The 15240-nt window shown below is 41.0% G+C and overlaps 1 protein-coding gene across 3 annotated transcripts in view; it reads left to right on the top strand.

Annotated features, from left to right (window-relative positions):
• Positions 1 to 15240, top strand: part of AKAP7 (A-kinase anchoring protein 7) — a 321322-nt gene that overhangs the window by 32181 nt on the left and 273901 nt on the right. For 2 of the 3 annotated variants that reach the window (XM_077486867.1, XM_077486866.1), the window contains exons 5-6: positions 11151 to 11311; positions 11781 to 11893. In XM_077486867.1, the coding sequence (XP_077342993.1) occupies positions 11151 to 11311; positions 11781 to 11893 (274 nt within the window). Of the gene's footprint in view, positions 1 to 11150; positions 11312 to 11780; positions 11894 to 12527; positions 12827 to 15240 lie in introns of those variants that run through there. The other variant, XM_077486868.1, reaches the window with a different exon arrangement.

Here is a 15240-nt window from a genome sequence, read left to right as displayed (position 1 = left end):
GAAGCAGTCCTGGAAGAGGCGACTGTCCAAGGGAAATGCGAAAGGACCTTCCCCCATCAACATTCTAGAGATCCAGGCAGTGCACTTGGCCCTGAGGGCCTGGACATCCAGGTTGCGGAATTGTCCTGTCAGGATCCAATCCGACAATGCCACACCTGTGGCCTATATCAATCACCAGTGGGCACAAGAAGTCATGCGGCCAGAGAGAGGTGAATCATATCCTAACTTGGGCAGAAATCCATGTACCTTGCCTATCGGCAGTCTTCAGTCCAGAAATGGAAAGTTGCCAGGCGGACTACTTGAGTTGCCAGCAGTTGTTCCTGGGAGAATGGTCCCTTCACCCGATATCTTCCTGGCAATATACTGGAAATGGAGGATCCCGGACGTAGACCTATTTGCATCCAGGCTCAACAAGAAGATCAACAACTTTGTGTTGAGAACAAATGATTCACTAGCATGCGGAACAGATGCCTTGGTGGCCCCATGGGATCAGTTTTCACTGATTTATGCATTCCTTCCTATTCTGCTTCCACAACTTCTTTGCATGATCAAGCAGGAAGGGAAGTTGGTGATTCTTATGGCCCAGAAGATCTTGGTATGCAGAGATCATAAAGATGGTGGTAGGGGACCCATGGACCCTACCACCACATTCAAAACCTACTCTCGCAAGGTCTGGTATTCCATCCTACCTTTATAAACGCTAAATTTAACGATTTGGCTATTGAGACCCACATTCTGAAGAAATGTGGGCTGTCAGATTCAGTGGTATCTACCTTGATTAAAGCAAGGAAGCCGGCCTCCAGAGCCATATATTCTAGAATCTGGAAGGGATATGTTTCCTGGTGTGAATCCAGGGGTTGGCATCACAGAGAGTATGCCATAGGTAGAATCCTTGCCTTTCTGCAAATGGGGTTAGAAATGAAGCTGGGCTTGAGGGCTATCAAAGGCCACGTCTCGGCCTTATTGGTATTGTTTCAATGACCACCTGCTTCGCATTCTTTGGTCCGTAGCTTTATACAGGGAGTAACGCGGCTTAATCCACTGGTTAGGTCACCCCTGAACCCTTGGGACTTGAATTTAGTTCTGTCAGCATTACAGAAACAGCTTTTTCAGCCATTACAACATATTCCCTTTGTCCTTTTGACAAGGAAGCTATTTTTTCTGGTAGCCCTATCTTCTGCAATAAGGGTATCAGAGTTGGCTGCTCTTTCTTGTAAAAAGCCATATTTCATTATTCACAAGGATAGGGTATTATTGCGTCCTCATCCTAACTTTCAACCGAAGGTAGTGTCAGGTTTTCATCTAAACCAGGATATTGTTCTACCTTAATTTTTTCCAGGACCCTGTTCTACGGAAGAAAAGTCGCTACATTCTCATGATGTAGTGAGAGCAGTCAAAGTCTACTTGGAGGTGACTACTCAGATTCGAAAAACTGATGTTTTGTTAGTGCTGCCTGAAGGTCCTAAAAAAAAAAGGACAGGCAGCATCAAAATCTACTCTTTTTAAGTGGATTTGGCAAGTAATTGTTCAAGCTTCTGGTTTGAGGAGGACAATTCCACCTTTTCAAATCAAATTGCACTCCACCAGGGCTGTTAGTGCTTCATGGGCAGTGCATCACCAAGCCTCCATGGCTCAAATCTGCAAGGCCGCAACTCGGTCTTCAGTCCATACATTTACCAGATTCTATCAGGTGGATGTAAAAAAAGCATGAGGATATCGCTTTTGGGCACAGTGTGCTGCAGGCAGCAGTATAGGTCCTCAGGTCTGATGGCACCCTACTTTTGTTTGTGTCTCCCTCCCCTCAGATAGCATTTCTCTGGGACATCCCATACTACTATGGCTCTGTCTTGTGATGCATGATAAAGAAAATCGGATTTTTATAACAGCTTACCTGTAAAATCCTTTTCTTGGAGTACATCGCAGGACACAGAGGTCCCTCCCCTCTTTAGATGCATGTATGTTGCTTTGCTACAAAAACTGAGGTACTCCCAATAATGGGAGGGGTTCTATAGGGAGTGAACTTCTGTCTTAGGGTGTGCCAGTGTCCATCACCTAAAGGTGGCCTATATAACCACATAGAAACTACTGTGGCTTTGTGTCCCATGATGTACTCCAAGAAAAGGATTTTACAGGTAAGCTGTTATAAAAATCCTATTTTTAATGCACCCTTCATTGTTACTATGTTATTTTCAAAGAAGCTATTGATTACGATTTGGTTGACATATACTTTAACAAATTGTTCTCTTTACACACACTACAGATATAATAAGAGCATCTGATGTGTAAACACCATTTTGTTTGTGTGTTTCCAGTGACTGACATCAAGGTATAAAGGTGAATGAATATCTATCTGTACAACCCCCACCCCAAAGAAAAGTTGGGGTGCTGTGTAAAATCTATAAACAGAATGCAAATCTCATATATCCATATTATAATCACAATAGACAACATAAAACATATCAAATGTTTAATAATGTACCATTTTAAGAAAAAAATAGCAAAACAGCAAAAGTTGGAACAACTAACTAACTAAAACTCTGTAAACGTCTGAGAACTGAGAAGACCACCTGCTGGAGTTTTGTGAGAGGAATGTTGTTCTATTCATGTGTGATATAGGATTCTAACTGTTCAACAGTCCTGGGTTTTCTTTATCATATTTTTCATTTCTAAGGGGCACCAAATATATTTCCTTGGTGAAAGGTCTACATTGCAGGGAGGCCAGTTGAGCACCCGGACTCTACTACAATGTACTACGAAGCCATGTTGTTGTCATAAATGCAGTAAGCGGTTTAGCATTGCCTTGGTGAAATTTGCAAGGCCTTCTCTGGAAATAAAGTCATCTGGATGGAAGCATATGCTGCTCTAAAACCTGGATATATTTTCCACATTGGGTGCCTTTCCAAATGTGCAAGCCACCCATTCCATACACAATAATGCAGTCTCATACCATCAGAGATGCAGGCTTTTGAACTGAGCGCTTATACCAAGCCGGAAGGTCCCTCTCCTCTTTTTAGTCCAGAGGACATGACACCCATGTCACATTTTGATTAGTCTGACCACAGAACAGTTTCCCACTTTGCAACAGACCATTTTAAATGAGCTTGGCCCAGAGAAGACAGTGTTTCTGGATCGTGCACAGATATGGCTCCTCTTTTGCATATGGAGTTTTACCTTGCATTTTTGGATGACACCGCAAACTGTGTTCACAGGCAGTGATTTTTGGAAGTATTCCTTAACCCGTGCAGTCATGTGCCTCACAGAATCATGCCTGTTTTTAATGCAGTGCTATCTGAGGGCCTGAAGATCATGGACATCCTGTATTGCAATTTCGCTTTGTCCCTTGTGCACAGATTCTCGGAAACTTTTGATATTATGTACTGTAGATTTATTTAAATTCTTTGCAATTTTATTTTGAGGAATATTATTTTGAAATTGACAATTTTAGAAATGGTTGGTGAACCTCTGCCCATCTTTACGTTTAAAACACTCTGATTCTAAGATTCTATTTTTATACCTAGTTATGTTACTGACCTGTTGCCAATTAACCTAATTAGTGGCAAAATGTTCTTCAAGCTCTTCCTTGTTAGTACTATTTAATTTGCCAACTTTTTGTTGTCCTGTTCCAACTTTTTTGAGTCATGTTGCTGTCATCAATTTCATCGCATTCAGTTTTTTTGTGTATTTTACACAGCATCCTAACTTTTTTAGAATTGGGGTTGTCACATACAGATCTCACAAAAGCAAGTACAAACCTCACATTTTTGTAAATATTTTATTACATCTTTTCATGTAACAACACTGAAGAAATGACACTTTGCTAAATTGTAGAGTAGTGAGTGTACAGCTTGTATATCAGTGTAAATTTTCTGTCCCCCTCAAAATAACTCTCAACACACAGCCATTAATTCTACATGACAAATAACTCTCTGAGGATCGGGACAAAAAATTGTTACTCTACATAAAGATGGTCTAGGCTGTAAGAAGATTGTCAAGACCCTGAAAATGAGCTGCAGCATGGTGTCCAAGACCATACAGCGGTTTAACAGGACAAGTTCCACTCGGAACAGGCCTCGCAATGGTCGACCAAAGAAGTTGTGTGCATGTGCTCAGCGTCATACCCCGAGGTTGTCTTTGGGAAATAGACGTATGAGTGCTGCCAGCATTGCTGCAGAGGTTGGATGGGTGCGGGGTCACCCTGTCAGTGCTCAGACCATACACCGCACACTGCATCAAATTGGTCTGCATGGCTGTCATCCCATAAGGAAGCCTCTTCTAAAAATGATGCACAAGAAAGCCTGCAAACAGTTTGCTGAAGACAAGCAGACTGAGGACATGCATTACTGGAACCATGTCTTGTGGTCTGATGAGACCAAGATAAACTTATTTGGTTCAGATGGGGTCAAGCGTGTGTGGCGGCAGCCAAGTGAGGAATGCAAAGACTAGTGTGTCTTGCCTACAGTCAAGCATGGTTGGGGGAGTGTCGTGGTCTGGGGCTGCCTGAGTGCTGCTGGCACTGGGGAGCAACGGTTTATTGAGGGAACCATGAATGCTAACATGTACTGTGACATACTGAGGCAGAGCATGATTCCCCCCCCTCCTTTCGGAGACTGGGCCGCAGGGCAGTATTCCAACATAACGACCCCAAACACACCTCCAAGACGACCACTAAAGAAGCTGAGGGTAAAGGTGATGGACTAGCGAAGCATGTCTCCAGACCTATACCCTATTGAGCACCTGTGGGGCATCCTCAAATGGAAGGTGGATGAGCGCAAGGTCTCTAACATCCACCAGCTCCGTGATGCCATCATGAAGGAGTGGAAGAGGACTCCACTGGCAACCTGTGAAGCTCTGGTGAACTCCATGCCCAAGGGTTAAGGCAGTGCTGGAAAATAATGGTGGCCGCACCAAATATTGACACTTTGGGCCCAATTTGGACATTTTCACTTAGGAGTGTACTCCCTTTTGCTGCCAGCGGTTTAGACATTAACGGCTGTGTTGAGTTATTTTGAGGAGACAGCAAATTTACACTGTTATACAAGCTGTACACTTACTAATTTACATTGTAGCAGTGTCAATTCTTCAGTGTTTTCACATAAAAAGATATAATAAAATATTTACAAAAATGTGAGGGATGTACTCACTTTTGTGAGATGCTGTATTTACAGTACACTGATTCCCTTCTGATAGCAAACATTTTGCCTACATTTGCATTTAAAGGTGTCCCTCTCTCCTCATTAAGAATGTAGAAAAGTATGCAGACAGTATGCATATTTTGGAAAAATTGAGAATAACATGGTACAATTACAAATCTTAAAGCCAATGGTCAGAATAGGTCACTTTTTAATTTTGTAATTCCAGGCCTTATTAAGTGAAAAGAATGAATCCAGTGTGTACAGTAGTTGATTTCAGCAAGCATACTTCTAAGTAGAAATAAATACACCATGGTAGGGACTACATATTAGTAAATAGATAACATATAATATGGCAACACTGTAGTCACTTTAAATAATAGTGCTCCTGCTCAGAAATAATGGAATCCATGTTTTCTGGGGCTGGGACAAGGTGCCCCCACATGGTTGTAAACTTACCCCTCAGTATGGATCAACTATCTCTAGTATGGTCAGATAAGCGTGTGGGGAGACCCCTGGAGATTTTCTTAAGCTGACGGTTCCTGGAATGGATATACAGTACCTCATGCAAGTAGATATGAAAGAAGGGACTTCATTGCGCAATACTGTTTAAAAAAGTTTTTTTTAAAACTTAAAATAGTTGAACTGGCACCCGGTGTGAATAACAGGTGATTTTTTTCAGGAAACCGGCCCATAAACAATGGTAGACCGCTACCGTGGTTGATGCTCGAATCCCAGAAACATTGGGCGCAAGTGTGTCACAATGACGCTGCTTCTAAGTGTCATTAGAGAAACTAGCTTTAATTTACATGTTTACCAGTTCCCCCACCAAATGCTAATCCAATACTAGAGTTGGCCTGATAAAATACCTGGGGGTGCAGGTTACGAGAGACTTGCAGGACTACTGTTCACTCAATATAGAACCCTTATTCGCCATGCTCAAAACCAAGGCACGCCCCCCTATATATTCCTCTTAGAATATTTAAAAAAATGGAAACCATAATCAATACATTTGTATGGGGACGTGGACGGCATAAACTAGCCTGGCTCACCCTTAAAAACCCTACCACCATGGGGGGAACATCACTTCCCGATCTACAGGAATACTGTATTGCAGCACAACTGTTCCACACGCACTATTTCAATACCACGGAAACGCTCCGGTACCGGGCCCTAGTGGGAAATAACCTGGGAAATCTCATAGTGACTCCAACGCAGGCCATATTTAGGGGGGGACAAGTACTTAGGAGACCCCGTAGGTATAACGATGGCATGCTTGCGTGCCATCAAAAAATTGGGGACACTGCCCTAAAAAAACTAAGCATAGGTCACATCCACTCGCACACACCCCTCTGGGCCAACAGCCATCTGACGGAACTGCAACATCTACCCGACTCAAGTATATGGGCCTCTTATGGGGTAATGTACCTTTCCCAGGTCATGATGGAAATGGGACCCAAGACGTTCCAGTCCCTTCAAGAAGAGTTTGCGCTCCCGCACCGGCTAAGATTTGGGTATCTCCAGTTGCGTCATGCGTTGAAAACTCAATTTAGGCGCTTGGGGATTTCTCTAGTTCGGCCCCAAATGCTAGACATAATCCTAGGAACGGATTCTAGAAAACCGATCTCCAATCTCTATTCCACACTTAGACTGCCTAGGGCGGTCACTGTAATCCAGAAAGCCAAGGCAGATTGGGAGGTAGATCTGGGGGATATTAGCGACTCTGATTGGGTGAAATATTAGATAATGTTCAAAAGTCATCACCCAAGCTCTCAGATTAACACAGTTCTACATTATTCACCGTGCATATCTGACGCCCCAGAGACTCGCCAAATTCCAGACGACTCGGCCCTTAAATTGTCCCTTATGTGGTCAAGATTCCGGTACCTTATTTCACCTGATATGGGAATGTGCCAGTTTGCAACCATACTGTCTACAAGTAGTTCAATTCCTACATGATGTAATGGGTTCCCCAGTGATGCCAGAACTCAAATTTTGTATATTAGGCCTGTTGCCTGATGCTGATATTGACAAGCACCAAGCTACCTTTCTACATGAAACACTGTTTCTAGCCAGAAAGGCTGTGGCATGAGTCTGGATGCGGAACTCTCCCCCAACTGTGGCTGATTGGAAAAGAGACGTGAACAATACCCTACCGTCTAAAAAACTGATATACAGGCATAGGCGGTGCACGCACAAGTTTTTAAAGGTCTGGGAAAGGTGGATGGGAGATGGGGAAACATGTACATAGATCTTGGCAAGTGCTTGCGCTCAGTACTATTATTCCACTTGGTAGATTGGGGATAAAGGGACAATGAGAGACCTACGGGGGGGAAAAGGAAATCGGGGAACAACAGATACGCTGTCACGTATATGCTAAGCCGGGTGAATGAATGTAAAAATGCGTATATATCAGACAGTGAATTGTGTTATTGTACTGCTGGCATGATAATGACTACCTTTGGAAATGATTGTAATTGCCAACACAAGTGCCCAATAAAAATTGGTTTTCCCCCCCAAGAAAGTGTCAAACTAAAAAAAGCGAACGCATACGTAAGTCCCACCCACATATGAAAATGGTGTTCAAACCACACGTGAGGTAGTGCTGCAAACTTTAGAGCGAGAGCAACAATTCTAGACAAAGAAATGTCAGAATTAGCCTGGATGGGAAGTGGTTAAAGTGATTGTAAAGTCTCCTATTTTTTCCCTATAAAAGTAACAAACATGTTATACATACCTGCTCTGTTGCAGCGGATTTGCACAGAGCAGCCCAGATCCTCCTCTTCTTAGGTCCCTCTTCTGTGATCCTGGCCCCTCCCTCCTATTGAGTGCCCTCACATCAAGCAGCTTACTATGGGGGCACCCGAGCTGAGTCACAGCATCCTGTGTCCATTCAGACACAGAGTGCTGACCCGGTCCCACCCTCTCTCTCCCCTGATTGACTAGCTGACTTTGACAGCAGCGGGAGCCAATTGCGCACCTGCTGTCTCTCAGCCAATCAGGAGGGAGAGTCTCGGACGGCTGAGACAGTTGTGGACATAGCTGGTCAGAGTGGGATCTCAGGTAAGTATTAGGGGGGCTGATGCACACTAAAGGCTTTTTATCTTAATGCAGTAAGATATAAAAAAAAAACTTCTGCCTTTACAACCCCTTTTAAGTTGCTTGTAATATTCTTGTAGAGGCAACTGCTAGGAGCTCGGTACCTATTGTAGGCATTTCCCCAGAACTACATCCCTCAAGAGACATTTCTTTGAACACAATATGTGGGCAGGCATTTCAAGGCAGCAGGATTTATAGTCTTGTAGTCAGAGCTAACAATGCTGTTTTGGATTTCATTGGCTCAAAGTCATTGTATTGTCAGCACAAGCATGAATTTACGAACACACCAAATTTCTTACAGATCATTTTTCTTTACTTGCAGAGTTTTAAAAGGATAAAACACAATGAAATGTATGGCAGAGATATACTGAATATGTTTTGTCCTGGACATAAACTTTAAGGACCTATTCACACACATTCATTTGGCAGATACGATTTTTCTCAGCAGGGGATTTGTCCGCTTAGCCTCTGAGTGGCCAAATGACAGATCTGTGTCCATTCCAATTATGTAGAGCAGACACGGACACAGCCCACTGCTCTGTGGGCAGTCAGATGTAAACAGACTGTCTATTCTTCTTTTTTTGAAGTAAAAGTAGTTGTAAAGGCTAAAGGTTTTTTACCTTCATGCACTCTAAGCATGAAGGTAAAAAATCTTAATTGTGCAGTTCCCCCCTCAGCCCCAGACTAATACTTGCCTAAACCGATCTTGATCCAGCAATGTGCACAAGACCCGAGGCTCTCCCAGGTCTCTCCCTCCTGATTGGCTGAGATGCAGGAACCATTAGCTCCTACTGTTGTCAATGACGGGGGTGGGGTGCTGAGCCATGCTCTGTGTGTCTTATGGACTCAGCCAAGAGCGAGCATGCACAAATGCCCCCACAGCAATCAGTTTGCTATGGGGGCACTCAGCAAGCGGAAGGGCCCACAGAGCCAATAGGGGACCCATGAAGAGCAGGATCAGGCTGCTTTGTTCAAAACGACTGCACTGAGCAGGTAAGTATGACATGTTTGTTATTTATTTTAAATAACATAGTTTCCTTTGCAATCGCTTTTCAAGTATTTTTTTCCCCTTTTATACCTACCTAGGTTGATGCAGCATGGGACCGATGCTGCACCTGTCCCTTGGTATCTCTGTACTGAGAACCGAGCCATCGAACACTGCCGATGGCTCGGTTCTCACAGGTCCCCGAGAAGAGAGCTGCTGACTGTCAATCAGCAGCTCTTCTTTCTGCTATTCCATGTTCATTGGAGTGCTGAGCTATGGAGGGGTGGAGAACGGCTGTCTCAGCGGCTCGCTGAAAGGCTGAGATAGGCATCAGTCTAGGCACTTGGCAGATCCAGACTTCATTGTCATGATGATGCGGTGCCTGGACTGATTCCAGTGACTTCAGACCACTCTCTCATGAAAACGGGTCACAGGAGTACAAAACTATTTGCACCCATGTGCCCCTTAGGAGAAGCCCAGCCAAACAAGCTCAGGCTGGACTTCACCTTTAAATATACACATTATAGTTCAAGTGTAACACCATGATAGTACTACTTGGGTACCTAATTCTAAATTTATAAACCATTGACATGGTGGTTATAAGGGTAGTGTCCAGGTGCTTGGCTCAGATAAGGAAAAAACTGATTTGGTGTACACTACAGCAATAGGGACAGACAGTTATGTGCATTATCACATGAAGATTGGTTGCTTTGGTAGAGAGGGACTGCGTGGAATATGGGAAGAATTGGAGCATTTTTTAATTTTCTAATATAATGTGGATTTTTTTCTTTTTAGTTATCGGGGACCTTTTACGGATTTTCTTATTGATATAATTGTGTGTGTGTGTGTGTGTGTGTGTGTGTATGAGCTAGTATCTTCAGTAGCTTATATCTGAGAGTTTAGAATTCCTGGAGGTCTGCTTCACTTGGTGCATGCTCTCCCAACCATGCTACAAAAGGTAACAGCACTCTACACCTTCTGGCTCTAGCTTCTGAATTCAGCCCAGTTGGTGCCCTTCTTTCTTTGAAGTTGTCCAGTATTAGTATCTTTTTCTACCAGGTTTATCTCTGAGAACTATTACAGTTCTTTCCTAGCATGCCAACTATAAACATATAGTAACATTACATAGTGTTGTTATCAAGGCATTAAGCATGGATTTTGAATACTGTGAAATGATTCTATTACTTTTCAGCATTGTTTCATAACTCATCCTGGGTGAAGACTTTCTTATTTCCATTTTAAGTAATTGTGCTAGCCTTTACCAGTGTTTCTCAAACTTTTTTTCAGTCAAGGCACACTTTAAAATTCTGCACAATCTCTAGGCACCCCATTCTAAAATGTAAAAAAAACAAAACTTAAAATTTTTAAATAATGCAGCAACAGCTACACATGTAGGACATCCAACATTCAAGTTGATTTATTCGTCCAAAGCAAATACACCTTTGCACCTTAGTACTGACTATTATTCCAATGTTTCTCTTCTCCATCAGTTTCTCTCCCTCACTCAGCTAATGTGACCCCAGTGCTGATGGAAGGGGGGACAGGGAGTGGGGGCAAACACAAATGCTATGCCTGACATCCTCCTTATCCACTGATGAAGTCATTGTTTGTTAGAACACTGCCGTGGCTTTGTGTAACTAAAAGGCAAGCTTGATATACCCACTGGCTTGTACACAATTTTGGGGCATTCTGCCAAGGCATCCCTGAAGAAACCCGAGGACACCCTGATTGAAAAAGGGGCTGGCTTAGAGTATAACATCTGTCCGGCTAACCTGTGCTTCTTGCTCCTGAGAGAAATCTAAGTTGTAGTTTAGCTGTAGATGATTACATAACCAGATGAATGTTTATTATTGACTTTTCTTTAGTCATATTGTAGTATTCCTTTTGATGAACAAAATATTTAATAATGTAACATATTCTTTCCTTCTTTGTTCTAGAGCAGTAAATGCGCTTTTGGAGAGTAAAAAGACAGTTGAAGAAATCCTAAGAGGAGTGACTTTGATTCTAACATTTTGTGGTATATCTGATTTTAAACGTGAAGTTGTGTTTGCCCAGACTACATTGGGGAATGCTGAAACTACACTCAAGCAAATAACTGGTATGAATTTCACCACCCTATCTTACATAACTGCACAAACAATAGATACTGAAAAAAATGTTAAATTAGATTTTTTTCTACATCTTACCTGTAAAATCCATTTCTTTTTCATACATCACAGGACACAGAGCAGCCATTACTATCTGGGTTATATGCCACCTGTAGGTGAATAGACACTGGTAGATCAATCAAACAAACAGGAAGTCCTCCCCTATATAACCCCTCCTACACAGGAAGTACTTAAGTTTAGTAGCAAACAATACATTTCCCAGAGGGTAGGGACATCTGTGTCCCGTGATGTACTCAAAGAAGTTGATTTTAACATTGCAAAGTATCTGGGCCAACATTCTATTGATAATGAGAGTTCTTTTTACCATGTAATGCACTTTAATATGGAGGTATGGTGCATGACTTTGTGAGTGCATTACTGTGTGTGTACATGCCTAATTACAGATTGGTGTTCCTCCAGAAACTATGGGGAAGATATTTGAAGAAAAGGGTATCGCTGTTATTGGAAGTAAAGATTTTGTACCTCATTTGACTTTGATGAAGCTGTCAAGAGCCCCAAAGCTGCGTAAACAGGTGAGGTCCTGTCATCTGAGTCAAAATAATAATGCTGGTAAATCAAAGCCCAGTTAAGTCATCGAAATCGATATTAATTTAGATAAAGATATTCTGTTGCAGCAATTGTGCAGAGTATATCTCCCATAAACAAATCTCCACTAAATGTAGATCTAGCAGCGCTAATCAATTATTTGTACATCTACTTTTGTGTAATAAAATTAAACAGTCAGTTCAGTCCATATAGTCCATATAACTTATATAAGAGGTTATTATCCCAGAGCTATATGTTAGAAAAGACAAGTCTCTTTATAGAGGAAGATGCAGTAAGCCATTGACACCAAAAAAATTCACCTCCACACGTGCAGAAGGCAAAAACACACAAGGGGGTGTGAGAAAAAAACCCCCTTTGGTATTGCTCTTACCGGGACCTCCGGATTAATTAGGCATATCACAAAGCTCCAACTGTGTTATAAGTATTCACTGCTCCATCCACCTCTATAATGGTGTCACTTTAATATCTCAATAAAGATATGCAAAAAAGGTGAACATAGTGTAATCCAATAAAAACAGATTTTTAATTTAAATTCGTAAAATCTTCAAAGTATACACTCACAAAAGAACAAAGTTCACAAAACACTGATTCACTCTTAAGTTCACAGGATCAGATATGTTCAGATATCGCCTACCGCTCGCTGCAGCTTGCCGAGACCCACTACAGCCGATGGAGGATCCACCCCGTCTATCAGAACCACTGCCGTCGTTCTGCTCGTCTTATGGCTCCACCCTTATACCCTTGCGCAGAGTATATAATGTGACTGTGCAGTCCAGTTGTTCTTCATAAGATATATAGTAGCTGAAAATCAACTCACGTGCTCCCACTCCCATGATCACAGAACGTGATGGTGTTATGGATAACACCGATAACACAATTACAACATTAGCAGAGGATATTTAGCAACCATAAACCTATGATATGTTGATTTTTAAATACTATATCTTATGAGGAACACATCTCTCTTCAGAGACCCTCTGCAGCTCCAATTATCATCTAGGAGTCACAGGATTGTGAATATTCCTTTCCTTTACTCACCTTACTATATTGTGGTACCATATAATCACTGCTCAACTGGCAATTATTATTATGGACTAGTCACCACCTTACTGGCACATACCCGTTACATCCGCCATAGCCCTGAATAGGTACCTATTTTGTTATCTACCTTGTTGCCCATACCCTGTGTGAAGAATGCATTAATGTATGCCTAAGCTACTGAAGAAGCGTGTGTATGTATATATATATGTATATATATGTGTATATGTATATGTATATGTATATGTATATGTATATATATATATATATATATATATATATATATATATATATATATATATAAATATAACATGTAGAGTCAAGCTACTGCAAAACATGATCAACTCCCACCAAGACTGATCATTTGCTATTGCAATAAGAATTGTGTTATTACTTTTCAGGATCTTTTTCTTGGTGTATGAGTTGTGTGCGGTATCAGTATCTAGGCAACCTTTACTTTGCAAAGTATTTTAATCATTGTCTGTCTGATTGTTTTTGATTTTTAATCAATTTATAATAAATTTTTTACGTTTTAACATTGTGTACCTTAGGGCGTATAAAGTCCAAGTAAAAAATCTCTATCCATATCTCCAATTTAAGGGAGGTGGCATTTTTTGATTAACTTTGGTATCCACACTGCCATCCTGTGGTGTTACCTTGAACTAATCATTTCAGTAGAATTCCACAGTTGTCTTGCTTGCGATAGATTCATGTACCTGTGTGATGGAGAACTCAGAGACACTAGTTGTCTCCCTTGTGATTGACAGCTAATGGCTAGTTGGCTGTGTAGCAGCTATAGAAACTAGTATTTCAGCATTCCCATCAGGCAATGTCTTTTCCAAGTTCAGTCCTGTGTCAGTGGTTGCTAGGATGCTGATGGCCTGCCTCCTAGCAACCAATGTAGCAAACTTACACACAGGAATAATTTAACACACAACACCACCTCCTGACAAGTCTGGCCTGTCTGTGTATGCCAGCTTAGTGTTGGTCTTAATTACCTCCAGTTTCACTATCTACAAACTGGTTGTATTTCAAGCTAATGTGAAAGTGACGCAAATAAGAACTACCCAAACTATTTCCAAAACTGTGTAACAAGGCTTTCATAAATTTAGGTGCAGGATTTTCTAATGGGCCTGTACTCGTGAAAGTATGTAATTACTGGAAACCTGCCAGTGTGATTGAATATTTCCTGTTCCTGAGCTTATTTTTCCGGGCTATAGACAAACAAACATAACACATTTGTTTACTGATGTCAGTAAAACAGACGACAAACTTCAGCCTTATTGCAGAAGTCTTGCTGGCAATTTATCAGTTTTAACAACTTCCTTTTAGCTTTCAATTACAAACATGATTGAATAGTTTGTACATTTATGTGTGTATACATCTTTTAAATGTATATTTGGTTGTATTAATCTATTTGTTTTTGCAATCAAAATTTTGCCAGAACATGTTTGTTGTATTGCCCATATTGGCATGGGTCCAGTACTGTGCTCTACTTGTGGATTTCAAATTGAACATCATGATGACTGGCTCTTGAGTTGCATAGTCAGCAGCAGCAGTTTTAGAGATTCATTTGATCTCAGTAATAATTAGCAAAATGTAATGTACCAAGAATAATTTTGCACGCCCCACTTTTAATTTTTTTATTAGTTAAAAAAGTTTCAAAAATCCAATAGATTTCGTTCCACTTCACAATTGTGTCCCACTTGTTGGTGATTCTTCACAAAAAATAAAATTTTTATATCTTTATGTTTGATGCCTGAAATGTGGCAAAAGGTTGAAAAGTTCAAGGGGGCCGAATACTTTCGCAAGGCATTGTGTGTATATATATGTATATGTGTGCATATGTGTGTGTGTGTATATATATATATATATATATATATATATATATAATATATATTTAAAAAGAGAAGCAAAGGGGGAGGTAACTAACCTCAACGGGACTTTTATCGGTATCAAACATTATATATATTGACAAAAGTCAGGTAGCAATCACTCAAAAAGATTTTTTGAAAAGAGGAAAAATAGTTTTTTCAAAAAAATTTATTATACAAAAAATATTGAATTTTTGTTAAAACAACACAATAAATACATAATTATATCCATACAATACATTCGGATCAGGAAGGATCAATAGTGAACTCAGTCAATGTCGTAAGGTGCTCAACATGTTTCACTCATAGACGAGTTTCTTCAGGAGCTTTGAGTATCATTGACAAGTGTAAAACTGCATGGATAAACACATACACAGAATAGTGATTAAATAATACATGTG

Source organism: Lithobates pipiens, unplaced genomic scaffold (assembly GCF_037356315.1).
Source record: "Lithobates pipiens isolate NorthernLeopardFrog02 unplaced genomic scaffold, aLitPip1_a1.2 Scaffold_18, whole genome shotgun sequence".
Taxonomy (NCBI): Eukaryota; Metazoa; Chordata; class Amphibia; order Anura; family Ranidae; genus Lithobates; species Lithobates pipiens.
Note: the sequence above shows the minus strand (reverse complement) of the source record. Positions and strands in the feature narration are given on the sequence as shown.